Source organism: Alosa pseudoharengus, unplaced genomic scaffold, assembly GCF_046254945.1.
Source record: "Alosa pseudoharengus isolate Yale_2024_CS ecotype anadromous, Long Island Sound unplaced genomic scaffold, YU_APseudo_1.1 YU_APseudo_1.1_scf_15, whole genome shotgun sequence".
Lineage (NCBI taxonomy): Eukaryota > Metazoa > Chordata > Actinopteri > Clupeiformes > Clupeidae > Alosa > Alosa pseudoharengus.
The window spans coordinates 26,416,405-26,444,402 of NW_027468620.1; the positions used below are offsets into that span (position 1 = coordinate 26,416,405).

At 40.7% G+C, this 27,998-nt stretch overlaps 1 protein-coding gene and 1 long non-coding RNA gene across 3 annotated transcripts; both read left to right on the forward strand.

Annotated features, from left to right (window-relative positions):
• The first annotated feature begins 67 nt into the window (after positions 1 to 67).
• Positions 68 to 27,996, forward strand: egln1a (egl-9 family hypoxia-inducible factor 1a). 2 transcript variants are annotated; one of them, XM_076286057.1, is made up of 5 exons: positions 68 to 923; positions 22,635 to 22,754; positions 26,729 to 26,868; positions 27,134 to 27,201; positions 27,536 to 27,996. In XM_076286057.1, exons 1-5 carry the CDS (start codon positions 393 to 395, stop codon positions 27,589 to 27,591), a joined length of 915 nt encoding a protein of 304 aa, XP_076142172.1. In that variant the 5' UTR covers positions 68 to 392; the 3' UTR covers positions 27,592 to 27,996. The 2 variants fall into 2 exon arrangements, with proteins under 2 accessions (XP_076142172.1, XP_076142173.1); XM_076286058.1 differs by lacking the exon at positions 27,134 to 27,201.
• Positions 11,097 to 13,682, forward strand: LOC143124483 (uncharacterized). Its single transcript, XR_012987039.1, has 5 exons — positions 11,097 to 11,185; positions 12,001 to 12,139; positions 12,396 to 12,452; positions 12,575 to 12,660; positions 12,872 to 13,682. It is a non-coding gene; the product is annotated as an uncharacterized LOC143124483 (long non-coding RNA).
• Positions 27,997 to 27,998: the final 2 nt, after the last annotated feature.

The window sequence follows — 27,998 nt, forward strand, 5'->3', positions numbered from 1 at the left end:
GCATGGGCTTCTCTCTGACTACAGAAGCGCTACGGTTCAGCTTTCGGTATGCTGACGTAGAAGAGGCAGGGTTTGTCCAAGAGAGTACGTGCAAAGCTCAGAAGTGAACGGCGCCATGCGATTGACTTAGCCTATTAGACTGGGCAGGGAGTGTTGTGTCAAAGTCTCTAGATCTTTCGAAGTGCCACGGTCTATGGCTAGTCTATTAATGTACCACATCAGCATATATTAAGGACAGACGAGAGCGCATGTGATGAATTCGTTGGGGCTTAGGGAGGGGGTTGGTTTTTTTGCGCTATGGTGTGACAGACAGTGGCTTACTTCTAAATGTAACTGTGACAGAATGCGTGGAAAGTCTTGGAATTAAAGGGATCCTGAGAATCCCGACCAAAATGGAAAAAGACAGCAAACTGGACCAAGAACAAGATAAGCAGTACTGCGAACTTTGCGGGAAAATGGAGAACCTGCTTAAATGTGGACGCTGCCGAAACTCGTTTTACTGCAGCAAAGACCATCAGAAACAGGATTGGAAAAAGCACAAGCTGAGCTGCGTGGATGTTTCCGGGATAAATAACAACACAAAACCTAACGGTCAGACAAATAAGCGGCCTTTGGATGACATAGTCACACGTAACATGAAGGACCACGGCGTTTGCTTTCTTGATAACTTTCTGGGTGAGGAGACAGGCTTGGCTATACTGGAAAACGTTGTAGCTCTCCATCAAAGCGGCAAATTCACAGACGGACAGCTGGTCAGTCAGAGAAGCGATTCCACTAAAGACATTCGGGGAGATCAGATAGTTTGGATCGAGGGGAACGAAGATGGTTGTGAGAAGATCCGTTTTCTTATGAGTCGCATGGATGACCTCCTCAGACTTTGTAATGGTAGACTGGGAAACTACAGCATAAATGGCAGAACGAAAGTAAGTAGCCTAGAGTGAGAAAGGTACCAAAACTGCGAATTTAATTCATTCTGCAGAGCAGTTGCTAAAAATGGTCCAGTTGCTTGTGAATCGTGCCCTGTGATACCGTGATATGGCTTTCAGTCCCGAACTCTATTAGCTCCTGCATGCAAGTCATATTTCAATAATTACTAACTTCAGGACATCTAACAATTGCGCAAAGCAGATAAGGTTTACCGTTTATTAAACACGGTGGCCTAAATCACAATAGTCACCCAAGTCTAAGTCGTAGGCTGTCTTACTTGTTGTTTACTCGCAATTTTGCCTGTTGTAAGGCTAATGTTGCAGTTTTCCTGATCAAATCAGTGACTCTGGACCCCGGATTGTTTGTTTTAACACATGGGCTAATATAGTCTTAGGCTACCATATCAAAAGGATCGGATAAAACCACATAGATAGCTTGTAACCCAAGACCTCTTTCCATCACTGCCACATTAAGACAAAGGTGTACCGCCCCCCCCCCCCGCCCACCACCACCACCACCACCACCACATACACACACACACACGCCAACAACACTGTCATTACAGAGTCATTACTGAATAATTATTAATCAACCACATATTATTCATGATTATTCATTATTCATCAACCATCAACCCCCCCCTCTCTCTCCCAAACTTTTGATGTGACCTCTTGTCCTTGATGATGATTAACTAAATTATCTCTTGTATACTCTGTCCTGATGCAGCTGTTCAGATGCAGTATCTTCCACTACACATTGACATAGGTGCATCTTCACCATTTCATTGACATAGTGCATCTCTTTTCAGCAACAGCAGGTGCCCCTTTATTTTGTTTCCTCTGCAAACATAGGGCTGAACATCTTGCACTGGGCACTAATTGTCATTGTCACTGTTAGTTATATATGACTGTTTATAGCTTAGTCACATTGAACTGAGGCTCATTGTCACTGCATGTTGACACCTACATGTTTAAATACACAGAGATATACAATAATCACAGGAAGAAGATCTGTATATGCTGTGTTCGCTTCTTTGCACTATATCAAACAGAGGAGACATGCTTTTCTATGTGTCCTTCCTTTAGCCTGCTGGAGTTCTGTAGCCTTGTGATGTTTTAACATGGCGTCTAGTGCGATTTATTTTAACCTGGGCCATATGCAGAGCAAATATATGTATTGTAGTTTCTGATTTTTATGGCAGAAGTGTGTTCAGCACAGTCCAGTCAGCAGGAGTTGTTTAGTGTTTCAACGAGAAATTAGAGTGAAATTTAGAATGAAAAGACTTTGAACTTATTATTTCATGCTCTCATTTGATAGTTGCCTACAAACCTGAATAGGCAAAAAGAATGCAGATATGTGATCTAGGCTACAGTATGGGAGAAGCCCTTAAAAATAAGCATACACAAGAGGTTCAATAAGGAAATGTAATAGTACATTTCCCATTATGGTTGATATAGACTTAAACTTTCATCTCCATCTGTGATATGATGCACTCATGTATAGATTGCTATATTTAGAAACAGAATAACATAAAGTGTGTCATCATTATGTTGTGTTATGGACTGATCATTTGTCTACTAACAATGAATGCCTGTGTGAAAGAACTGAGCCATGCGTCATCCCAATTATTCAACCAGGTCCTTTACAGCTAACCCAGCATTCATGAGTCTATAGATGGTCCTATAGATACACCTGCTGTTAACACCAGGAGACGTATACAAATTCAAACGATAAACTTTGTCACTTCTAATGACCTGTATACTCTGTAAATCTGCCTAGTGCTTAGCAGGTAACCCAGCTGCCAGGCGTTCAAATAACCTCATAAATCGTCAAATATGCCTCTATGAATTAAATTAATTTGACTGAATGGATCAGAGTAACTTCCTTCTGAGTTGGAAACAGCGGACCCAAGACTCATAGACCCAGAGCCAGATTAATTTAATTGAGCTTAGATCCTTCCTCCACTGCAGCGTGAAACAGCAGACTCATGAGTCCAACTAGTCAGTGGATTTCAGTGAGTGAATCTCAAACACTGCTTGTGAAAGCATAGCATACTGTGCACAAATGAGTTGACAAATTCATCCAGACAACAGTAAGGAGTAAAATATTGCAATAAACAAGCAGTTACATACATTTTTTCCCGATCAATTTGTGGCTGATATTTCAGGAATATTAGGCTTGTCACCACATCGTCTCAGATGCAGAGTTGACTGAATCCATATGCATACCCTATGGATCAGGGAAAGTAGAGATGGACACTCAAAAAGCATGAAGTAGAGCTGCGCCTTGTTTTTAAGTCCTCTTAAGAAAAGTTCTCTGGTGCATTGGTCAAAAAGTCTTAGTAGATAGGCAAGGAGAACTTGCACTTTGAGAAACAAGTAATCACAAAAAGTGCAAGAAAGTGCAAAAGTGCTGTACAAACGTTTCAGTCAGTAAGCGCTTTCAGATATAACCTCCGGAGTACATGCGGAGGTTTGTCAAACGGAGGTCCTACCCTTCGGATGATTCAGATATGATGCTAACCTGCGGACCTAATACTGACCTTATACGGACGTATGTGTGAACGACATACACGCACATTACAGAATCTCCGTGTGGTTGTCGAGTGAGGGGTGGGGGCTTAGAGTTCACAAGATGCGAGATATATGACGCAGAATATATGCGGCCGCTGCCTGTCACAGCTGCTTTTTGTTTACAAAGTGTAGCCTATGTATTATAGGCTAAAGAAGAGAAATCTATTGTGCGTAGGCTAATACTTGAAGTAGGATAGTCACGTAAGTGCGCACATACAGTATTTGTATGTGTGCTTCGAGTAAACACATGTATCTGTTTTCAACGTAATGCAGGCGCGCGGGAACATATTTTTGACCATGGGTGCTGAATAACAAAATAATGGATGTCCCACGATTTCTCCCCTAGCATGATATGATTTGAATTTAGACAGCTACGCCATTTCAACGCGGTGTATGAGTAGGCCTAAGAGCGAGAAGTTTTATAATGCCCTTGCCACTCCGACTCATCAATAAAAACTGCGTGCACACACACCAGACCAGCACTTGACTTTACATCATTAAACTATTTCAGTATATTGCTTTTCTGATTGTCAAAACCACACCTAACTTATGGCGTCTCCACTCCACAGCAAAAGTGTCCTAACCACGTTACAGCTGTTTCTATCTGAGCGACTCCAATAGTGAGAGGATTTCAGTGTCATATTTCGGTGGCACTAGCTAAGCTGTCGTGGAACTCGAGATGACATGTCTACTGATAGGCAACAGGTCTCACCAACACGAAATTCTAATTGCAAAAGATGCATCCTACCTCATCTGTTGTACTGTAGTTATTCGAAATTGGGCTTTTCACAATCCAACGATATATCCAAAGTGCGAACTAGCTGGTGATGGTTTATGAAAACTGCCAGTATGCATGCTACACAGAGTTCTGACAGGGCTGTGCATGGCCTAATAAACAGGCAAGATATAACCCACGATCGCCATGGTTTCGTTGTCAATTCGTGTTTGTGGTAATAATGACAGCAACAATAAAACCATCTGTATCTTACGATCTTCATCATTCTTGACAGATCACCAGCCTCCTCTGGATGGTCATATGCATAATTAGCCTATAGCCTACCTTTAGTTTTCATTTAATTTTAAACACGAATCTACTGTCTTTACTGCCGGGAGAGAAAAAAATCCTGTATTCTTTTCTGTAGCCTAATTCTGCCTAAGGCTATCAATGAACAGAAAACCGTGTTGGCTAACAATTTATTAAATACTCCTGTTATTGTCGTCAACGACGTCGCTGTAGGCTACTGCCTTTTCAGCGCCTTCTGCTTATGATGATTCAGTCTTTTGAATTCGTTTGGCCTTGCCATGCAGTTGTAGGCTACAACGTGCCATTCCCTTCATGTGTTTTATCAAAATGTTGTATGCCCTCATGGACAGTAGCTCCGTGATGTCTGCATCTTTCCATGTCGGAGATTTTCTGGACAGCACTATGCCACTCCATCATAACACTGGCATTTAAGTCAGATTTAACCACATGGACGCACGAAAGAAACGTCACCAACACGCCCTCTCACTAGGTGTGAATTTTAACCGCATGTTCTACGCCTTGTTCAGACACAGCACATTTACATAATGTCCGGAGGAAATACTAGGTCGGGGGTAGTATAAACACCGGGTGAATTCGGACTTCCATATGACCGGTTATGTCGTTCAGATATACGGCCCCACCGTTTAACATCGGCAGAACCGTCGGTCTTACACGTATGTCTGAAAGCGCTTAGAGAAGACTATCCTCAGTGCAAAAAAGAGAAGCAGCATAGTGAGGCAACCTTTTAAACAGTAGTAGAGTAGAGATGGAAACATCACAGACCCATTTACTGCTTAACTGAGTTGAGTGGATCTTTTTTCCTCCACAGTGCAAAACAGCAAACTTGTGGGTCAGACAGAAGGATTTTATGACTGAGGGAATCTCAGCCACTGATAACCTGAGCATATAGCCTACAGTGCACAGTAGGGGTGAACGATTTTGGAAAAAAATCTAATTGCGATTTTTCTCACAAATATTCCGATTGCGATGCATATGCGATTATTATGACCGCCGCTTTGGTCCCCGGGGGCCACTCCCCCTCTGCGCTGGGCCCCCCGAAACCCAAAAAATGCAGTTTTTCCTAAATAACTACCTGAACCGTGGCACCGAGGATGACAACATTTTTATGGTATGTTGGTCTCAAGGGCCCACATCAACCTAGCCCATAATCACTCATTTGTGATTTGCACCCCCCCGGTAAAAAATGAAAATGCTTTAAATGCAGAAATGCATTCTGCTTTAATCGCCCCTCTCTTCAGTAAAGACGTTCAGAACTGCACCAAATTTTATGTGTATGATTAACCTGACATTCTCTGGGGGTATGCCAAGTTTCGTAGAATTTCATCCATGGGGGGGGGGGGGTCTAAAAAATTAAGTTATGTGTATATTTAGTGACTGTACACTCATTGGCCTGTAGATGGTGGTGCACACATATACACACGCACACACACACACAGGCACGTATACCATCAGTATCGGCAATTATAACGGCCGATACATAATTACAAATTCAGTAGGATTAAAGGAAAACCAAATATTCATCATAATAATAATTTGGCTGCATTTCCAGTATTGGCGTCACGTAGTCGTTTGTCCACTAGATGGCGCATCGTTGCAGTGAGACGTAATTTTGTTGGAAGTTAATCTAAAGTGGGTTGGAAAGACACTACGCTTCCTACAAGGACAAGACTGTAGGCTACAGTAGTTTACCGCAGAGAACGTCTAAGGGTAGGATGATTTCTGCATGACATGTAATTCCCATTTCCTCTTGAAGCCGAAATAAATCTGAGAATGTTTATCGGACATGCTTGTTTTTTACTGCAGGTAGGCTGAGTTAATCCTATCAATAGCATCAATAGCAGAACGTAGGTAAAATAATGTTACCGTTAGCATGGTTGAGTGATGGAGGCCAATTTGATTATTGATGTATTTGTAGAAAACCATAAATGCGTTTATAGGCTACCAAGCAAATCGATAACGGCACTAATTGTATCTTTGAACTGTCATCTCATTTGCTTATGACCATAACCTAGGCTACTAACAGGAGCTAAGTGAGTTAGCCACAACACGTTTGCTACGTGATGGTTTTTTAATGGAAAATATAAATATATAGGCTACCTGAAAGATAACCTGTCTATGATGCATCCTAAACATCGCTGGGACATTTCTGCTCAAGGTCTCAAAAAGCATCTGAGTCAACGTTCATTCCCAAACACCCATATAGGCTACTTCAATCCTCTATTTTCAAAGTTGATTCAAGTAAGGAAGAGCATGGCTCAAAGTAAAGTAACTGAAACTACATAATATCGTCAAAGTGAATAATTTGTGTCAACTCCGCAATGTAGATTTATTAACGCACCCGTGATGATCTACATCTCCATTTAAACCAGATGTTTTAGAGCGCACGTTGAGATGTATTCAGGGCAGGGCTGTACCTACACATATTTGTTGCACGTGCTACAAAAATAATTCTTTGCGATGGATGATTTAGTACCAACGTTACACCGGTCAGATACAGTTTTGCCTATGGCTATTCCGTGAGACTGAGGCGCTTTTTGTTTGTTCGAAGTGCGTGTTTAGGGTGTGAGAGGGGAGTCGATGTGATTCCAGCTTGGTAGTCTATGCGATTAAAAAACATGTGTGTGTGAAGTATCCAAACAATGATAACGCTTTCATTATGGCTGCTTTAGCCACAGACCTTGAGCTACTGTACAGTAGGTTGGGTTCCATTTAGAAGTGTCCACTTCATTCGCCCTTTCCGTGATTCGCCAAGAGGTGGCAGCTTGATACTGTAAGGTGTAAGCCATTGGTTCCAAAGGAGATTTTATTTGGGTCGCTAGCATAGCCTAGTGCAGGGGTCTCAAACTCCCGGCCCGCGGGCGTCCGGCCCGCGACCTATGTCAAAATAATAATGTAATCCGGCCCTTGAGGGGATTTTTAAATTGCGACAAACAACGATACTGATTAAAATAGACGATAAATCCAAGTACGGTGACAAATCTCATTTGTACTCTCCTCCATTATTTGCTAGACATCCAGAGCTTGATTCCAACCAAAATCGCTGCACAACGTTTTCAGGAAATACTTGTAGGCCTATTACACGCGAGAAACACGAAGATTTGTAACGACGCGAAGCGATGCAATAGTTTTGCACAAATTGAAGCAGACATAGCAGGCCTACACCAACTGATGAAAAACGTTCACGTGTGATGAAGTCTTGGGTAGGCTATGTTATTCACCTATTCTGATTCTGAAGGAGAATATCCTGTTGGAGATTATGATCGATCGTCTATTGACAGTGATGGTCACGATGTGAATGGAGGTGCGTCTTTTCGCGTATACCACGGTGTCCACTACTAAGCATACCATGCTTATTTCGACCCTCTGCCCAACATAGCTTGGAGGTTGCAGTGGTAATCGTTATGATAGTGTCCGTAATGGACGTGGTACAGACAGCAGGGGTTGTAGAAATAGGGCTCTGAAGAACTACAAAGTCTCCCGCGATATAGGAACTGATTTGACCAGGATACTGTACTTTATTGTAGGCCTTGTGGTTATAGGCTAGTAATAGTTTACTATCATTGGTATACATCTTAGGTGTTTTCCTGTTAATTTGTTATGTGGGTAGTAATATGACAAAAAACGAAAGTAAATCTGCTTAAATATGTTCATCCAGTATTTACTGAAAGGTGCATAATTTGCTTGCCATCCAGTGGCAAATTAGATGGGTAAATGTACAACTTTTGTTTATACTCAAAGATTTTTACATTTACAGTAGGACTTTATCTCTGACCACTTTCAAGCCATGGCCTTTTGAAATTTTGATATAAAAATCCAATGGTTGCTTTCTTAACCCTGACGCCTAGTTTGCCAGGTTTAAAACAGTTGAGAGGAAAATATTTTTATTTGGTGTGAAACACACACATAGGCCTACCTGTTGTTATGCTTTTTTGTTTGTTTTTATAATTTGTATTAATATTTATTTAATCATTATTTTATTTATAAGCTAAGGTTTTCTAGCACAGGTGTCTAAAAATAGATAAAAAGTCCTGCACTTTCTGTTTGTAGTTTTGTGTTTGAAAATACAGTATTTGAAAAAAAAAAACATTGCATTGAAAAAGCCGTTCTTTTTTTGTATTATTCTTTAACACTGACGCGGCCCTCCAACGAGATGCCATTGGCAGAAGTGGCCCCCAGCTCATTTGAGTTTGAGACCCCTGGCCTAGTGACAAGTGTTGTGTAATAGGCCTAGCATAGGGCCTACCTTATATAGCTTATAGTTTGTTAACAGTCACGGTTTTGTCATAACTCCCTCTATGCATTTTTGCATTTAGCTCTGAAACCGGGGGGCGAACACGTCGCAGGGGGGGGCGCCAGTGCGTGGATATCTCAATCGCAAAATTAAACAATATTTCTATCGGGCGCATACCATGGACTAGGTTAAAATGTGTATGAACAGTCTCGCAACGCATTTCATGAAGGCCCTTTTGGACATGTCAGTTATTTGCACCACTGGGTAAAACGGCATTTTGTTTTAGACTACTGGTATTTAATTTGTGCATTGACAATAAAGCTGAATATCATTTGAACTAGATGACTAGATTTATGCATATGTAGAAGAAGAAACATTCACAAAAATCCATGACATGACCTCTCTTCTTGATAGCTGTTGAAAACTGCATGGACCTGACAGGGATTGTTTTGTTTAATAATAAATAAATAAATACATTATGCTGCTACCTTCTGCTTTTCCCAAATATAATGTAGCCTACAGGTGTACCTTTCATCAGTCCAGTTGCAATGGATGGACTGTGATGAACTGCCCTACTTGTGATTGTTTAGAGATTTTAAAGGTTTTATAACAATGCTACACATTTTTTAGCCCAGAAACAAATCTATTCACCTTTGCAGCGCCAGTAGGCTACTTTGTGTGCGGAATGTGTGCAAACACACATTCCAAACAAGCATACACAAAAGTTTCAAGAGTGGGGGATGGAGTAGAAGATGGAGAAAAATTCATTAATATGATTTATTTTCGCGGAATGGACAGGGCCCACTTCCCCGAAAGCATCTTAAGCCTAAGAGCGTCGTAAAGTCCCTCTTACGAACGTCTTAAGATTTGCCGACTGTTTCCCGAAACCATCGTAGCTTAAGAGCATCGTGAAAACACTCGTGGATCTACGAGTGCTCCAGAGTACTCGTTACCGGCTAAGAGCGTCTTAACAGTACTTCTCACTGAGGTCACCAACAGGACATACAGAGGAATTACAACTTAGAATACATAATCCAATTTACGTTCCCATTCTTTATTGTGTTTACCTGTGATGAATCAGATTTTAGCGTGCAAAATAGCCTACATTTAATGGTCATAATAATGTGATGAAAAGCGGACAAAAATGCAATCAAGTTATGAAACGAGACGTTGCCAGAATAGTTTGACATTATCTTTGCTAAGTGAATATTTTATTAGGCCTATGAGGTAAAAAGCAGAGAAAGCAACATGTGGTTTAGTCTGTAGCCTACTGCATCAAAATCTAAGCCTACACATTTCCTCTCTTTCTTACTCGACTTCTTTCTTATCTTCAAACGTGTTCATAAGTGGCACCGCGAAAAATTATTGCATGGTGCAACAATCTAATCTTAAAATAATTACAATTATTTATGTCTCTGTGTGGTATATAACCTAGGGTGATATCAGGTAAAATGGGCCATCAGCTAAAATGGGCCATTTAAGGTTTGGGGGTCCCAGCCCCTCTGAAATTTAGAGCCAATGACTGCAAAGGATTTCAGACTGTTGTCATAACTGTACTTGACAAGTAACAGGTGATTTGATTGGTTTATGGTTGCTATGGTGGGCGGGGCAATAGTTCAAATCAAGAATGCACCAGAAATCTGCATGGTAAGCCTGGCATATCAAATCTAACTAAACTATTATAAGGATGATAAATCTATAAAAAACAAACATGCATATAAAAAAACTGTGCATAATATCTGTCTTGATGGCATCCACCAGAAATAATGCTGTTAGTTCGGTATATGAACTTATTTTTTGTAAAAGTGATGTTTTTCTTAGCGGCCCAATTTACCTTAACCCACTGAGGTAAAATGGGCCACATGGTTTCAGCTAAAATGGGCCATCCTCTGTGTCACTCACAAACACACATACACATGTGTGTGAGGGTGTGTGTGTGTGTGTGTGTGTGTGTGTGTGTGTGTGTGTGTGTGTACCCATGTAACACACCCACATGCACACCAAACAAACACAGCTGAGAGCAGCTAAGAAACAGATACTTTAGCAGTTCAGCAAATCACAGAAATTAGCCCTGCTCTAACAAATAAGCCTACACTGTAAAAAATAATACTGTGGTTTTGTTGCTTTAACTTAATTTGTTTAGTTAATATAACTAAACTCTGTGAAAATTGTCGAGTCAAAAAAAATTACTAAGTTTTCACTGATTCAACTTTGTTCTAAGTTCAATGAACAAGCACTTTGTTGTCTTCACTTAAATGAACAAGTAGCCCTAACAAAACACGACACATGCTCGTTACTGCCACCTCTGGCCAGACCTGTTTACATCACTTTGCCCTGTTGGAAGAAAAGCACATGGAGGAATCGTCTCAACTTTCATCCGACGTAATCCGTCAATATTCAGTGTTTTTGGTGAGTAAACTTTAGTACACAACCACTCAATGAATTGAATGAGTAGAACTATTTCCATATAATTGGATGAAACACTTGCATTTCGTAGATGTTTTCGCTTAACCACATATCTCGCTAGTACCAGTAAAAGCTAGCTATCATAATGCTGTAATGTACCAAGCCACTTGAAGAAAACAAGTCTTTTCTCTATTCCTTATGGTTATTTCCCCTTGTAGCTAAGGAGATGTTTTTGTTTGTTTGTTTAAGGCAAGCCAAGTTGGTTGGTGGTTATCTATTTGCATACATTCACTTAGATGGGTACGAACTAGCCTGCTAACTAACGGAAGCTTCTCTTGTCCATGAGCATGTTCTCCCTTCACAAGGACTAATGACAATTTAACCTTAATTCAGATTAGTAAGGGTGATATGTTTGTTTTCACAGTTTGAGCCAAAAGTTTACTTTAAAAACAGCACTGAGAGTGTGTGGCAAGAAATGAGTCAATATCAAAGATCCTTTAGTAGCCTACATCCTATATCAACCATCTCCGATGCTATTTAGCACAGTGGACATAAATGTAGAATATTATTATGAACCCATTAAGCATATCTTTATTAAGCATGACTTCATTCTCACTATGTTTAGTATAGGTGATAAAAGTTACCTAAGCATTTTTACAGTGTTCATAGAAAGTCCTCATTCAAATCTGAATAATATTGTGTATTATAATGTAGGCCATGTATCAATGTTTAACAGATATCTCAATAGGCCTAATGCTTTTACAAACACATTTTTGTGCATTAAAATCTCAGATGCTTGTAATTTATCTCTGTTACAGAAGAGTGTTAATGAAGTGGACCTGTAAACTGAGCCCATTTTCAACACGGAATCAGAGGGTCATCAGAAGATATACTCTGAAGCACGGACAGCACAGCCACTTTTGCCCCTTGCTCTGCTTGTTTTATCACCTTCAGAAGGCAAGTTGACCTCAACGGACATTTCTACACACAATTGACTTTTTTTTATTTTATAGTGTCACCAGGTATTAACAGAATTGCCTGTAGAATGAACACAAAAATATTGATTTAATGTCTTTTATCTTTTCTTTTTTGTTGTCATATTCTGCATTCACTGCATCCTCACGGAATTCAACTGTCTGATGTCTGCTGATCTCTTGAGAACCTTCCTCAGTGAACTTGATGAATATCTGCCCATGTTTCTTGTCCTTTTCAGAAAAAGGGACCCTGCCATCACAAGCTCCAAGACATTCTTAGATAGCTTGATGCTCATGTAAGTATTGAACATATGACTCCTGCATTCTATGATGTGAATATTAATGAGCTCAGAGTTTTTTCTATTTTGTTTTTGTTTAACATTGTGTTTGCGTTTGTGTGTTTCCTTTTGCATTTCAGGATTCCAACCAGAATAAGCAAACAACCTGCTTGGCATGCCCCACTTTCTTCGTCAAGATACTTCCAGCATTCTAAAGACCTGTGAGGTAGGTTTAGCAAATGACTTTAAATGTGATTTGGAAGCACTGGTTGAAATACAAGGACATGCTCTACAGATGGAAACTCATCATTTTATAAAGCATGTAACATTGTATTTGAACTAAGCAGATTATTTTAACTGTTCTAAACTGTAATAGAATAAAAGCATGTCCCTGGTAATGAGTTAAATATTCACCTTTCTGGTGATTTGTTTTTCAGCCAACTGGTCCAGTTGAAGATGTCTTAAAAGAAACCAGTGTGGGGATCCTGATCGTGTATGAGGACTGCAGCAAATGCGTAGTTCTACAAAATCAATCACATATGTCTTGTTTTGGAGGAACAGTTTATCGTCATGGACATTTCCAATATTCCAAAGGCCTTTGAACTCTTTGGACTGATGGGTCTCAATATGGACTACCCGAAGCATCTAAAATTCACGTTTGAAGTATAAAAGCTGTTCTTGAACATTGGAAGGAGCTCCTCTTCACATGAACATTGCAGCTGCTTTCTCCAAAACAGGCTGCTTGGTAAAGAGTAGTACAACAACCTTCCCTAGAACTTGGACTTGGTCCTCAGTTTTGATTTGTTTTTATGTGTGTTTTCAGATTATTTTTTCTAATGTAGCATAATGGGTTTCCCCCCCAAATTTGATGTGCTGTACATCCACCTGTGTATTTTTAGTTAGTTTTTGTTTTTTTCTTCAATATTATGATGTGCATCCTCTCTTTGAAAAAAATAAGTATAAAAGTTTTTAAAAGTTAATAAAACTAACAAGGAAAATACATGTCTGAACAAATTTATTTCAACTAATGATTCTATTTTGAAACAACATGTAAATTAATCAAGTTAACTTACATGGCTTTTTTGACACAACAAGAGTCTATGTAAAATTTTCAGTTGACTTAACTAAGAAAGATAAGTTAAATCAAATTTAATTTTATGTCAAGTTAACTCAAAAACGTTATGTCAAGTTAACTCAAAAACGTAAGGCAGCGGGGTAACAAACCTTTTTAAGTTAAAAGGGCATATTATTTTTTACAGTGTAATATCTTATTGATTAATAAAGCAAATAGATATACAGGATTTACCTCAGTTCACTTTGCAGCAGGAGGAAACAGACCCTCGCTCTATACACACACCCTTCTGTATAAACCACAACACTCTTATCTTTGTAGATCTCTCTCTTACCACTCACTCTTCTGAAGTGCTTAAGTTCATTTTCGTGTAAACCATTCTTCTTCCTCTATCTGTTATAAGAGTGTGTGAATTCCTTTTTTTTTAGAAGAAAGAAATACATATCTCTACTTTTAGAGTTCACAACCATATATGGTGGGAAACATCATTCTTGTACTGCTTGACTACTTACTTGAAAGAATTGCATTGTTGCATCTGCAAAGCTATGTGCTTCCAATATATAGCTATTGCTACGTCATATGTCAAGGTGCTTATTTGGTCTACATAAAACAAACTGGTTATTAATGATGCACGATTTAGTATAGAATCTAGGGCTGTAATTCACATACCAATGTTCATGTCAGGCTTGTGCAAAATTCCAGAATTGAATTGAAACTGGCTCTTAAATTCCAATTCAATTCTTGAATTTCACTTGCATTTCAATTGAGGTAGCAAACAGGAAGCAGAATTGCAATTCGAATTTTGCACAACCCTGGTTCATGTGCCACCCTTCTCTGAGTCTGTGCCCTGCTGTCCACCCCATCAAAATGTTTCTATAACCGGCCCTTTATAATACAGCCAGTGGTGAGAGGTTGTTAGTCCTTGTTTCTGATGATGGTGCATTACAGTGTTTTTCAGTTGAAAAGGTAGCTGAGTATTGACGAAGCCTTCTGATTTATATCTCTATCCATTGTTCTTTCTCAACTGTAAAAAGAGAGGAGGGGACAACACAAACAGAAAGTAGGTTGTTACTTTAAACAGTGACTTCCTCTGAGAGCTGCACCCCTATGCAAGTGATAATATGCAAGTTATCCTCCGCCAGACCTCATCGTCACGTTTCCGTCACATCCAAACTCATGCACGCGCTCTCTCTCTCTTTCTCTTTCTCTCTCTCTCTCTCTTTCTCTCTCTTTCCTCAGGCTCTCCCACTACTTTTTTTCTTCCTGCAGACTGGCTGTTTGTGTTTGTGCTTGTGTTAGGGATAAGCATCTTTTCCGCTGTGGCAGGAGCAGAGCTCTCGTGCCTAAAACCAGGCCTCATCCACTCCACTCGCCTCACCCTCAACTCAACTGCTCTGCTATCCTCTGGTGTCCCCGAAAACTGTCCCGCGTTTACAAATAGATCGATAGCATTATTATGAACTGTACTGGATAAATATGCAGAGTGAACAGAGAAGTGAGTTTTCTCTTTTGGTCAGTTTGGAGCGTAGAGAAGGTGATTCTGATTTGAAGAATTAAGTTAGTAGTCCTATAATGTCACTGAAGACTTGCAATGTCTGGTGTGGGGATGGTCATAAAGGATCTTGAATAAGAGTAATAATAGGAGGATGTGTGTGTGTGTGTGTGTGTGTGTGTGTGTATCACAGACAGATTTGTTTTAGGCTGAGTCCCTCAGATCCGCCTAGAAATCTAGACGCACCCTAGCGGTAGCAAATGTAATTTGCTGCCTGGGCTAGTCTAGCAACGCTCCGTTGGCTTGCGAGCTGGAAAAATTAAATTTCGATAGGGCCAATCACATCGTGTATAGAGATGTTAGGCAGGCTTAACATAATGATTGATGGCAGAGTTGCAACGGTTTAGTTTGAATTCCCTGCTACTTGAAAACAAAGAAGATGGATGTTGCTGTTGGCGAACAGCGTGACACGAGTTAAGCTTTTTTTAAGTTGGCAAAAGTTTGAACTAGCCAACTAGCTCCGCTGGTGGGAAAACGCATGGGACTCATGAGTGGTAGCGCGCTGTCCTATTGCGTGCAGAGGGAATTTGAAAGACAACCGATTATCCCGCTCCTCGGACTGAGCACTGCCAACAGTGAGTGCCCAGACCCTACATTTTAATGTGGGTCTGGCTCGTCAGGCTATCACATCCTTACATTTCAAGATAAATTAGGCAGCAGAGGGCCCTTCGCCAAGAAGTATGGCCATTTTTTCATTGTTACAAGTTTACAGTTTTCAGTTACAGCTTTTTTTTTACGGGGCAGCCATGGCCTACTGGTTAGCGCTTCGGACTTGTAACCGGAGGGTTGCCGGTTCAAACCCCGACCAGTAGGCACGGCTGAAGTGCCCTTGAGCAAGGCACCTAACCCCTCGCTGCTCCCGCTGTTGCTGCAGGCAGCTCACTGCGCCAGGATTAGTGTGTGCTTTACCTCACTGTGTGTTCACTGTGCTGAGTGTGTTTCACTAATTCACGTATTGGAATAAATGCAGAGACCAAATTTCCCTCACGGGATCAAAAGAGTATATATACTTATACTTACTAAAATATGGGATAACTATTTCGAATTTGAGGAAGAATGTCTGACAGTGACTACATATTCTGTGTCTGCCTGTTTCTATTGCTAGATTGTGGTCACTGAGCCTGTACTTGGTCAGGATATGCCTCTGTTATATATCTCTGACAGAGATGAGATACTCTGCCAATTCAAATTCTTTTTTTAGGATTCATTCTACTTGGTTGGTAATATGCTTTGTCCAATGCTCTAAATAATCTTGCTTGATTCACCATTTTGTTGACTCTAATTGATGTTTGGGAAGCAGAGGACTGAGCTTATTAGTTAGTTAGTTATTAGTTGTTATTGAGTTAGTTAACTTTAGTCTTCCAGCTGGCCTCAGAGGACTCTTTTCAGACTCTTGCTTTCTCTCTCTCTCTCTCTCTCTCTCTCTCTCTCTCTCTCTCTCTCTATGTATTTCACAGCTTGGTGAGGTGATATCTTGGTTTATTGTAATTACCGGTAGCCTACTGAAAATGCCACTGTGATAGCTTGCTTCCTCTGTGTATTGTAATGCTTGTGTTGTCCATGACAGGTTTACGGAATGCCTCCTTTTTTGATCGCCATCCAACACATTCTTAAAATACATTGCATCAAGTGCTGTACATATAATAAAAAATAACCAAATATAAATAGGAAAAAAATTAAAAAGGAAGGTTGATTTCTTTTGTGCCATTGGGTGATCCTGCAGTTATATTGTTATATCTGTGTTATATCTGTGTTTTTCTCTCTGCCTGACAGTTTACAGTTCATCTTACAAACCGTTGAATTGGATGTTGATATTTATGGATTCAATTTTGGGAAGCCAAAGGTTAATCAAGGTCACAGGCGACTTTTGTGACAAAAATAAACAGTGGCACGAGTAAGGCCTTTGTGGAATTGAACACTGTTTACATTTTACTTCTCTTATCAAATCATCAAACCAAATATTGTTGATCCATTAATTAGTTACTGTAAAACGCCAAAGAAGCCTAGAAACTGGCCTAGCTCAAAGAGGTATGTTTGTTGTCCAGGGAAAATAGATGGCTTTTTAAAAAACTGTCCATTTAAATATTTCATATATTTCTTTCTGAACTCACTGTTAATATTTTCCAATGATTTCACTGTTCTCACAAGGCCAGCATGTGATCTAAAAGAACATAAACAAACACATAGCTAATATTTTCAGCTGGTAAGCAAAACACCAAGCTGCTCATTTGAATCATATCAAAGTTAATTTTTGCAAACAGGAGGGGTGAAACTGCATCTCGTTGTTATATTATTAAGTTAAGAAATGTGTTGCTTAATAAGCATCTAGTTGATATAAAGAAAGGCAACCTACAGCAATAGATGTTTTGTGCACTGCTCTGGACATTCTGCACTGCATTCCTTTGGTAGGTTTGGTGAAGTAGTTTTTGCAGTAATACCATATTGGTGTACTCCATATTTACTGGAAATGATTCTGTCTTCATGTTTTAGACCTCACTACCATGGCGTAAATCCACTTTAAAAATCTGCTTGCCTTGAGCATTGATGGTGTTGGACCAAAATGCAGAATGCTGCTGGGTTGTGTGTGTGTGTGTGTTTGTCTCCATGCGGGTTGGCTTTTGTGCAGAGAAAATAATCTTGTCCGGTGGGAGGTACTCAGCGTTCCCACAGCATTGGAGACATGACCACTAGACCCTTCACACCAGGAAATGCTCCCCTGATCTTACATCCTTACACATAACGCTCCATTCTGATCTATTCAATATTGTGAATCACTTCCCTCTCTTATTTGTTATCAATTGCAATATATTTACAACCTTTGCTGGGGATACTCCCCACTTCAGACTTAGAGACCAGTTGAATGGCAATGCAGGCCAAATATGCCTTCTCAGTAATGTACACAGAACTTAGAGCAGCCTGGTCAGTGTGTTAATGAGCTGAGGGAGGAATGCGGAAGAGTGACTTTGCTTGCTTAGTGAGACCATTATTCAACACTAAATGCCTTCAACCCTGATGGTGTCAAAGTTGAGTAAGATGATTATCTCCCATGTTTACACACACATCTATTGTTTAAAAAGAGCATGGCTGGATATTAGACATTTCCACCCTCTCGAATCCAGTGCCACCTATTCTTTCCGGTGGTTTGAACACTGCTACTGTGTTCACAACTGCATGAGGTCTCCGAGATTCACTGACTGACAGGCTGCCCGCCTCTCAGCCAGACCTGGACTTCTGACATGGGTTGGTTTCCCCTTGTGACACAGGGGCTTAATGAGCAGAGCTGATTCTGATTCTGACGATGTCTGACATCAGACAGAAGTCATAGGAGTCAAGCATGTCTCCGAAGTGGATTTGCTTTAGAGTTTTCTGGGCGATTTTAAAAACCGTGTGCTCGCTTCAGCAAGGGCTTTGAAGCTGGAAGCCTATTTAAAAGAATTAGTGTGTATGGGAGGGGGGGGGGGGCATAAATTGTATACAAATGTGATTACACTAATACTTTTGATTTACACTAAGGCTTTTGTGAGTGGGCTTTGAACAGGTAAACACCAAGCTACACTAAATGAAAATATGTACCGATAAATTATATTTTTGTTGTTTGAAGACACAGGTCCAGGCATATGAGGAAATCGTAAAACTTGACATTCAAATGGGCGTGAGGGGATTCATTTGCTATTACTTGCTCATTTAGAACCAGGAAAACTATTTGTGTGGCTCTGGAGTGGCTTTGTGCAGCATGCAATGTAAAGAGAGCAGAGTGAAAGACCACATGCACACACAGCATGCAAAAGCCACACATGGTAGCTGGGAGTCCAAAATGACCAGATAGACTGCATTGAATAAATGCAAGCCATATGATCTCAGTGCATCCAAGGTCACAATGACTGTAGGCCGCCAATTAGTGTATAGTGGGCCTCTCAGTGGAGTACTGTGACAGTGGTCAGCGTGAGAAAGACCCCCACAAGTAAAACACTGAGAACCCCCTGTTTTGGTCATCATTTATTTATGCCAGACTGAATTAAGGTGCAGAGGACTGTAAAGTGTTTGCATTTTTGCAATGTTTTGAATGGCTGTACCCCCTATAGGGTCCCCCCCCCGATCTTCACCCCCACCCCATTTCACCAGGCCGATCTCTGAGCTGGTCTCCATGCAAGGTCCTGTCTGACAGGGGGACAAACATGTTTACTCATTCCGGGGCTTTCCCCCCCAGAGCAGGGCTGGACTGTGGAGAATGAGTGAACTTCCCTCACGCACTGCACGTAGCATAATCATTAAAATACTGCTCCTCTTGGAGGGAGGCCAACAGTGCAGAGTTTACATTAGTTCACTTCTCTCTCTCTCTCTATCTCTCTGTCTCTCTATCTCTCTCTCTCTTTTCTGTCTCTGTCTGTGTTCATGTGGGTGCGAGCGAGAGAGAGAGTGGCATCAGGGCATGTGTCTCTGCGGGTAAGGGTTAAACAGGAAGTGCTGACACGCGCAGGAAACTGTTTCCAGTCAGCAGCGTGGTGCGCACCCCACCTCGGGACCCCCTAGCGTGCGGAAGATGACCCACCTACTCCACTCCACCCCAGCCTGATTGCAGACAACACCATGAGAAAGGCTCTCCTGACAGTGGCAGCGAAGCGCAACTTGCACCAACTCCCTGGATGAGGGTCGCAGAGAGATAGGGCTTTGAAATACTGATAAACGGTGCCCCCATCATGAGCAGTATCGTATGGATTGAAGCAAGAAGGAGTGTTGAGTAGGCGAGGTAGAAGAATAACACTGATATGAAACGTGTGAGACGTGGTCGACGTGTATATATTCGTACATAATGGTGTACATTATGTAAGGGGTGAAGGGGGTAAGGGACGTAGTTTAAAGAATGTACAGAAGGTATGGGATTTTTTGTAGTCTTGGCTGTAGTCATCTTTGCATTGACAGATTGAATTTAAACACAGACATTTTGCACCAGTTTTCTTCATTTCTTTATTTCGTAAATAAACTCAACAGTAGTGAATATCCTCATCATTTAGGGCAGTGGTCCCCAAACTACGGCCCGCCACCTCATTTTGGGTGGCCCCCCAAAACATGACCGTGGTATATAGCATCCAGCCCGCACGGGAGTACGACATCGTCAAACTATAACCTCCGCAATTTCCCCCATTCATTAAAGGTAAACTATGCAGTATTGGCAATTTCCTTACTGTTTTTTTTCTCGGTTTTTGCTTATTTTTCGCTTGCTCTGTCATGACGAATGTCTGAGAAACTCCATCACTACCTTTTTCTAGCCGGTGCCTGGCGTGTACTGTATGTGTATTTGAATGCAGTAAAGCAATTCGTTACACTCGTTATACTTCCTGACACTGAGGCCGTCGGCCCGCCGGCCCACAGTTGCAAGGGTGGTTTTTCCGCTCACAGGCGCTAGGGGGAAGCGAGACGGCCACCATTCATAACTAACTAACTTTTATTCAAGTCATATTTCTAGGACTTTCTGGGATAATTATTTCTATTTTTTATTCACTCATTCAAATGTTCATACAAAGAGTTCACAAAGTTCTCATAAGGTGAGTGAAAGTTAGAATGGTGGTCATTTCAGACCACTTCAGCACTTCATAAAATTCTCATAGTTTGAGAACTTTAAATTATTTGTAGGATATTCACAACTTGAGCTGTGTATGCAAAGACACAGAGTTCAGAGTTCACACATTTTTAATAAAATATACTTTTGGGACTCCCTGCTAATACTTTTGGGAATGCAAAAGTATTTTTATTAGTAGGCCTATTATTTAATTTGAGCTACATTTTAAACTGATAGGGCATGATGGCAATATAAACACAGCTAACAATTGTATTAAATTGCAATAGCCTATGATTAAATTTAATGGAATATTAAACTAAGGTAGACTGCTGTTCACAGCACTAAGCTATTTATAGTGAGCTGGAAGAAAAAGTTTGGGGACCACTGATTTAGGGTTTTCCGTGTGCAATTCACTCATGTACGTAGCTTTGCGTCATTTCTCTGTACACAAAAATCTGTTGTGTTGCCTTTTTTTTACTCACCCACAAACCTCCGGTTTAAATAAGAGATGATACAAACCTCCCACTCTCTCTCTCACTCCCTCTCTCTCTCTGAGGAGGAGGAGGAGGGTTTTACAGTAAATAGTCATGCCTTGTTACTTTTGGCACAAGTTTATCTACAAGCATTTACTCCACAGCTTGTTTATAATAATGTTGCTATGGATGTTGTTGTGTGAGTGCATGGCAGAAGGCGGAAGAACTGCGTTATGTAGATGCAACTGAGCAGATAAAGAGAGTGAACGTGCCAGTTCCCCTCACATTATAAATGTCTTGTTGCTTTGTAATCTATTCTCAAGGCAGGTAAAAAGAAAAGACCAGTGTCTCTGTTATAATGTCAGTAGAACAGTTTAGCCATAAATGAATGTAAAATACAATGGAATTTTGCAGTGCATATCATTGCAAAACATATCGCCTGCTGAAACATCTTTGTACAATTGTACAAAAGTTTTTCCCCTACTTTTAAGGGTCTACAGTGTTGAGTGCTGCAATAAGTTTCAATCAAACAGGTGTTATTTTGGCACAGTGCTTGATACCCGAGAGAAATTTTATAAACATTTTAGTTTTTCTTATGATAATGTAACCTATGGTGCACTCAGCTCAAGGCAAGTTTGACTAACTGCAGCAGTGAATCATAGGTTTCCTTCCCTGCACAGACCAGATGTCTGCTTTTACTCCCGCTCTGCTTTCTAAGTCTTTGTTGACATGTTCCTTTCTCCTTTTCCCCCACGCTATGCTTGGGATCACGATTTCTCCAGCCTCGGGTCAAACTGAGCTTGAACTGCGGATGTTGTGGTCACCAAGACCTGGGTCTTCAACCATGACAGAATCAAGTGAATATGCCCCTGTGGAATTTAGTCTGAAAAATACCGAACAGAGCTTTCTAAAGATTCTGGAATTTAGAAAATACACAATTTATGGTGCTACACTATTACCCTCCGATGAAATCTCAGATAACAAGTGTGGTATAGTATCAATTTGTCACCCATATTTGTGTTATGTTTTCTTTAATTCAGCTTTCAGACAAGCTCTCAAAGGTTGGGACACCAGTTGACCAGTTGACCTTTGACATACCAATTAACTGTAAAACAAAACATATCAAATGCTGCAGTAAAACATATCAGGTGTAGTTTAGAGACGTGCCAGCGTGCACCTGCTGTGTGGTCATAACTACAGTTTCCAGCAAGACAATTCAACAACCCCATTTCAGGGATATTATTCACATAGACATCATTTGTAAACATAAGCTTCCTAACAGTCATTTCCTGAGGAGCTTTTCTATTAGCATGTGTGCTACAGTGTACTTCCTCAGACCAGTTGTTTTACAGATGAGTTTGTACAGGCAGTACATGATGGGGACACTATATTGTGACTTCTGTATACTCTGCATCATATACTTCAGTATCTACAATGTGATGTGTTTACAAGTTGAAATCAGACTTGCATTGATATTATGTAATTTCATTACTGTACACAATTCAACCAAACGTCTAATCAAAGTCTTATGTTTTAAATGTTACAGGCAATGGTTGCATGTTACCCAGGTGAAGGAAAAGGGTATGTGCGTCATGTGGATAACCCCAATGGCGATGGGAGATGTGTCACCTGTATATATTATCTAAACAAGGACTGGGATGCCAAGGTACGTCAATGTATTCTCTGCCTTCACAGAGTCAAAGTGTTATTTTATGTATATGAAAGTACAGCTTTGTTATAAGCTTTCCATAGGCTACTATTGAATTGTGTGTGTGTGAATTGACTGAAACGTCAAAAAAAACATCAAGAAAAATGCCTACTTGTACTTAGCCTGACGTTGTCATACTCAATTCTAGTAAGAATTAGAGTCTGATACTGCTCCATTGGGATGTGATTATGGGATTATTGGGATGCGTGTTTCAACCGATACAGGGGTTCTTCTGCTGCACAAATGCCTTCTTCTTCTTAAATGCCTTAACATTGTTTTCTAGTTATTGCGCTGTCAATATCTTGTACAACAGACATATAGCGAAATCTAAATGTCTTGTTAGGAAGAACCGGGAAGAATGAAACACTTCGTACCATGAAAGCTAATATTTTGTCACTAGCAACCTACATACGTCCTCTGTCAAACAGTTGCATTTTCAGCTCTGAACAAAACCATTCAAGAGTTCTGGTCCGAACCGTGACTCCGGACAGCTCTGGTTCGGGCATAGTTGCTCCACTACGGAACAAGTCCATACCGAACTTCCCGACCTCAAATGTTGTGGGCGGGGCTAAGTTCAGCTGGCATCCTGGTTAGTTCTACAACATGACACATAAATTGCTGACTTGCATAAGTTTTACATCGGGTTTCTCTAAGCACAGCACTGGCTGGTTTTATCTGGTATTTTTTGGAAAATCCTCAAGGCCTTAGCCGGGGTCGGAAAATGTGTACAGTAACTTGCCTCAACTAGGCTACTGCCATTAGGCCTATCCCAGTGTTTTTTGGATTGTACTCAAAGTACTGCACAGGGTCCCCTGCGAATTATATCTACTTGCAGTTTACCCACCGCCCTAATAGATGCACTGCGGATGCCATATCATACACACTCCAGTCCACACCAATCCTGGCACATCTAGACAACATAAACTGCTATGTCAGACAGCTTTTTGTGGAAAGCTTGTCATTTATCACTGGCATCCCATCAAATCTTGTCAGCAAGGTAAGACTCAGCACCCACTTGTGCAACTGAATTCAGGATTTCCTAACCAACAGACCCCAGTAAGTGCGTATTGGCAGTAACACCCTACTTAACCTTGATCCTCAACACCGGCACCCCATAGGGATCTGTTCTGAGCCTGCTGCTGTACTCCATGTTTACAAATGACTGACAAATGAGGTGAAAATTTAAAGTTCACCTATGATATCACCATTGTGAGTGTGATCACCAGCCACGATTAGATGGCCCTTAAGAGAGGAGGTTAGGCTGCTGGTAGAGTGGTGCCAGGACAACTCTTCCTCTCAATGTCAGCAAAACTTAGCAGATGGTGATTGACTTCAGAAAACAGGATACAGCTCACAACCCCATCTACATATTTGGGAATGCTGTGGAAAGGAGTCAGAAGCTTTAGATTACTTGGGGTCACCCTCAGTGATGACATCAAGTGGACAGAGCTCGCAGCAGCTGTCACAAAAGAACCCCATCAACGCCATCACTTCAGTTATCTGCAGAAAGCTCAGATGCCCACTATTATCCTTACCAATTTTCACAGGTGTGCTGTGGAGTCCCTCCTCTCGGGGATGCATATCATCCTGGTATGGCAGCTGCACTGCAAGGAACATGAAAGCCCTACAATGGGTGACTAAATCAGCACACAAAATGATAGGCACACAGCTCTTTGCCATTCAGGACATCTACATCACAAGCTGAAAACAAGGCACATCATGAAAGACTGTAGCTACCCTCAAATGGCTCTTTTCTCCTTTCTGCCCTCTGGTAAACGGCTCAGTGCTATTCGCACAGGCACAATAACACTCAAGGACAGTTTCTATCCCTATGCCATAAGACTATAACGCACTTATTAACATGCACTTGCTGTCATTTCACTCTATTCTATTATATATATATAATATAATTTATTTATTTATTTATTTTTATTATTATTATTATTATTGCATGGTAATTCTGTTAATTTCCAAGTATGTGAAGAAGCATTCAAGTAAGAATTTCATTGCATTGTATTTGGTACACTATCTTTAACATAAGATACTAAACTCTGAACTTTTTTATTTTCAATGCCTCTTGTTTTGGAACATCTTGGCCTTAAATTCTGACAACCTTGAATACAAGTATGACCAAGGTCGATAACAAATCCAATAAGCAATGCGTTTGACAACTGTTTTGTAAAAGAAGGGAAAGCAAAGACCTTTGTTCAAATTCACCACAACTGAAACAGAAGCATGCACCAATACACAATACAATGCACTCTCTGAGAGAAGTCAGCTGTTGGCCTTAATAATGTAGCGACATTGAGAAACTGAATGTAACAAAGTCTCCACAAATGAATTGTTTAGTAACTGTCATTTTCTCAAGTCTGAAGTCTGAGAATATTTCAGGGCTGGAAAAGAGATTCACTTCAGTATTTTCTGTACTAGAAGTCTCTTTACTAGTCTCTGAACTAGTGTTATGCTGGCATTATAGGCATTTGGGTTAGTTGCGCTGGCAGGTGTCTGAAATACTAGCTTAATTCTTAACCTATTATTGGCATAAGATAGGACAGACTTTCTTAGCATCATGAGCACAGTGAAATCATGCTATCAGTGTTATAATCAACAAAAAACGGTCTCCTCTCCTGACTGGATGAGAATGGACCACACAAAACCCAGGTCTACACAGGCCCTGTCCCAGTGAGTGAGGCTGGGCTGTCACAGGCGTCTGTTGATGGGAACTACGATCCAGCTGCTTCCCCAAGGGGTAGCGAGGAAGCGACACTGTGAACGCACCCCAAATGCTCTTCCCAAGAGCCCCTCCACACGCATGCACAACCCTAGGGCCTATTCCAGATGGGCTGGAAACCCTATATTTCCTGGAAAACAGCAGGGACCCAAAATAGTATATGCAAAGACGTGTTATGTGGCGAGAGGATAGTGTTAATCTAACAACACAGCCTTGGATTATGTGAAATGTTTAGATACTGCAAATGTTTTCTTTTCTGGGGTTTGTTTGTGTGTGAGTATGTGTGCAAGAATGTAATGGCTTTTCAAGTTTTTATAAACAAACGAGGCAAGGCAGAGTAGATTTATTTGTACACATTTGAAACACAGAAATTCAGGAAAGTCCCAAGTGTTTTTTGTAGCCATGATGGAATAATGAGAATAAATCAATTAATATTAAGTATAGTGAATAGGTAAACACCTCTGTTGTCACATTAGCATTACTGAGATGCTAAGTTACCGACATGGAATGTTTGGGCACATTGTGTCCGAAACACTGTTGTCCGAAACACCTTTAAAGTGTACCTACCTGTACGTATAAAGTATATGCATTATGGTGTGGATTATCTTGGGCCATGAACCTTTAGCCAGTCTTCCTCTGCATGATGGGTTATGTGGTGGACATTACCATCCACTGCACCTTCTGAATGGAGCTCTGCAGCGTGGCGTGAGTTGTGTGACTCCACCCTCTCGACCCCTGTGAGGTGCGTGTGAGCGTTGTGGCCTCGGGGACCATGCGTGTGAAAGGTTAATCCTCTCCCTTCTTCTGTGGCGGGCTTTTCCCCTCGCGCCGGCCGTTATCCTGCGAGCGCACTTTTCCTGTGGATTATTCTCTCCGGCCCTCCTCAGGAAAGCCGTTCCCTGCTGGCGTTTCCTATCCTGGACGCTCCTCTTCATCCAGGGTAGTGTTCATGCGTGTGTGCATGTGATCAGGCTTACATTCTTATGTGTGTGTGTGTGTGTGTGTGAGAGAGAGTCTTTAGAGATGCGTTTGTGTCTGAGTCTTTAGAGGTACACATAATAGTTTTCATTCTCTTCTGCTTTCTGTTGTGTTGCACAGAGTAGGCTAATACTTAATCATACGGTCTTACAGGGAGTAGCATAAATCAGTGTGCCGCTGCAGTGGTCAGTTTTGTCAAAATGTCTTTCTTTCTTTCTCCAAGGAACAAGGAGGTCTTCTACGAATATTTCCAGAAGGCAAGGCCAACTATACAATAGACATCGAACCCAAGTTTGACCGGTTGCTGCTGTTCTGGTCTGATAGACGGAACCCCCATGAGGTGCAGCCTGCACATGCCACCAGGTGAGAAAACGTTCTCACACATACACACACATACACACACACACACATACTGTACATGCCCAGGTGTGTGGGCAGAGGCATTTTAAATTCTTGAACATTGGGTACCCCACAGAATTAGCTTATTTTATTCCCATTGTGATTTTTTTACCCATAATGTGGGGCATATTTATCCTTGACCTTGTCCTATGTGTGCAAATCTCCTTGTCTCTCTCCTCGTTTATATTTGGTTTGAGATGGTTCTGACTTTTGTTCCCCATCTTTGCAGGTATGCTATTACTGTGTGGTATTTTGATGGAGATGAGAGAGCACGAGCTAAAGAAAAATATTTAACAGGTATTTTAAATATACCGACATCTACTTATATTTATGTTTATATATATGACAACATTAATTATAATAATAATAATATAAAAAAACAACAATTAAAATAAAGAGTTTTCATATTAACAAAAAACATAAACATACAAACCATAACTCTTTAAGTGCAGGTGAACAGACGAGTCTTTAAACATTTCTTGAAATATCCAAAACTATCACAAGAATGTTGAACATAACTCATCGATTGATGATTGATTTTGGAACCATTCAGTCATCCATTCGTAATGCATACAAAGGAAGAAATGGCTTATTTGATTACTTATATATATTTGTTTGGGGGGTTTTACAGGTGCTGGAGAGAAAGGTGTGAAGATGGATCTTAATAAGCCATCTGAAGCCACCTAATCCGACTGAAGAACTCCATCCCCTCTGCAATGTGCCCAGATAATAGAGGGAGGACACTGAAGTGTTTGTCAACAACATAAAAATATGTATCAAAGACTATGAGAACAATGAAAGAAAGAGATAGCATATATTTGTTTCTAGTCATATATCCACCTGCTGAGCTTGACCGCAGACCCATTGTGCAACAAAGACTATTGTCTGTTTTATTTCTTTCATTGATGTGTGTGAGGAAAAGAAGATATATTGTTACCCAGAATTCTATTTTGTCCTGCTCTTGCTGCTTGGCTGATTTTCCCTCAGTAAGGTACAATGCTCAGGTTTATGTTCATGCTTTGTAAAACAAGTTGCAATGTTTTTTTTTTGTTGTTGTTTTTCAAAGCATTAAAAGGTTTTGCTCGAAGCCCACA

Excerpts from the sequence above, each read along its gene's own strand:
- egln1a (XM_076286057.1), top strand. The coding sequence starts at position 393 with ATGGAAAAAGACAGCAAACTGGACCAAGAACAAGATAAGCAGTACTGC. Across the intron at positions 22,755-26,728 it reads ACAAGGACTGGGATGCCAAG|GAACAAGGAGGTCTTCTACG; the intron begins GTACGTCAATGT and ends TCTTTCTCCAAG. Across the intron at positions 27,202-27,535 it reads TAAAGAAAAATATTTAACAG|GTGCTGGAGAGAAAGGTGTG; the intron begins GTATTTTAAATA and ends GGGGTTTTACAG.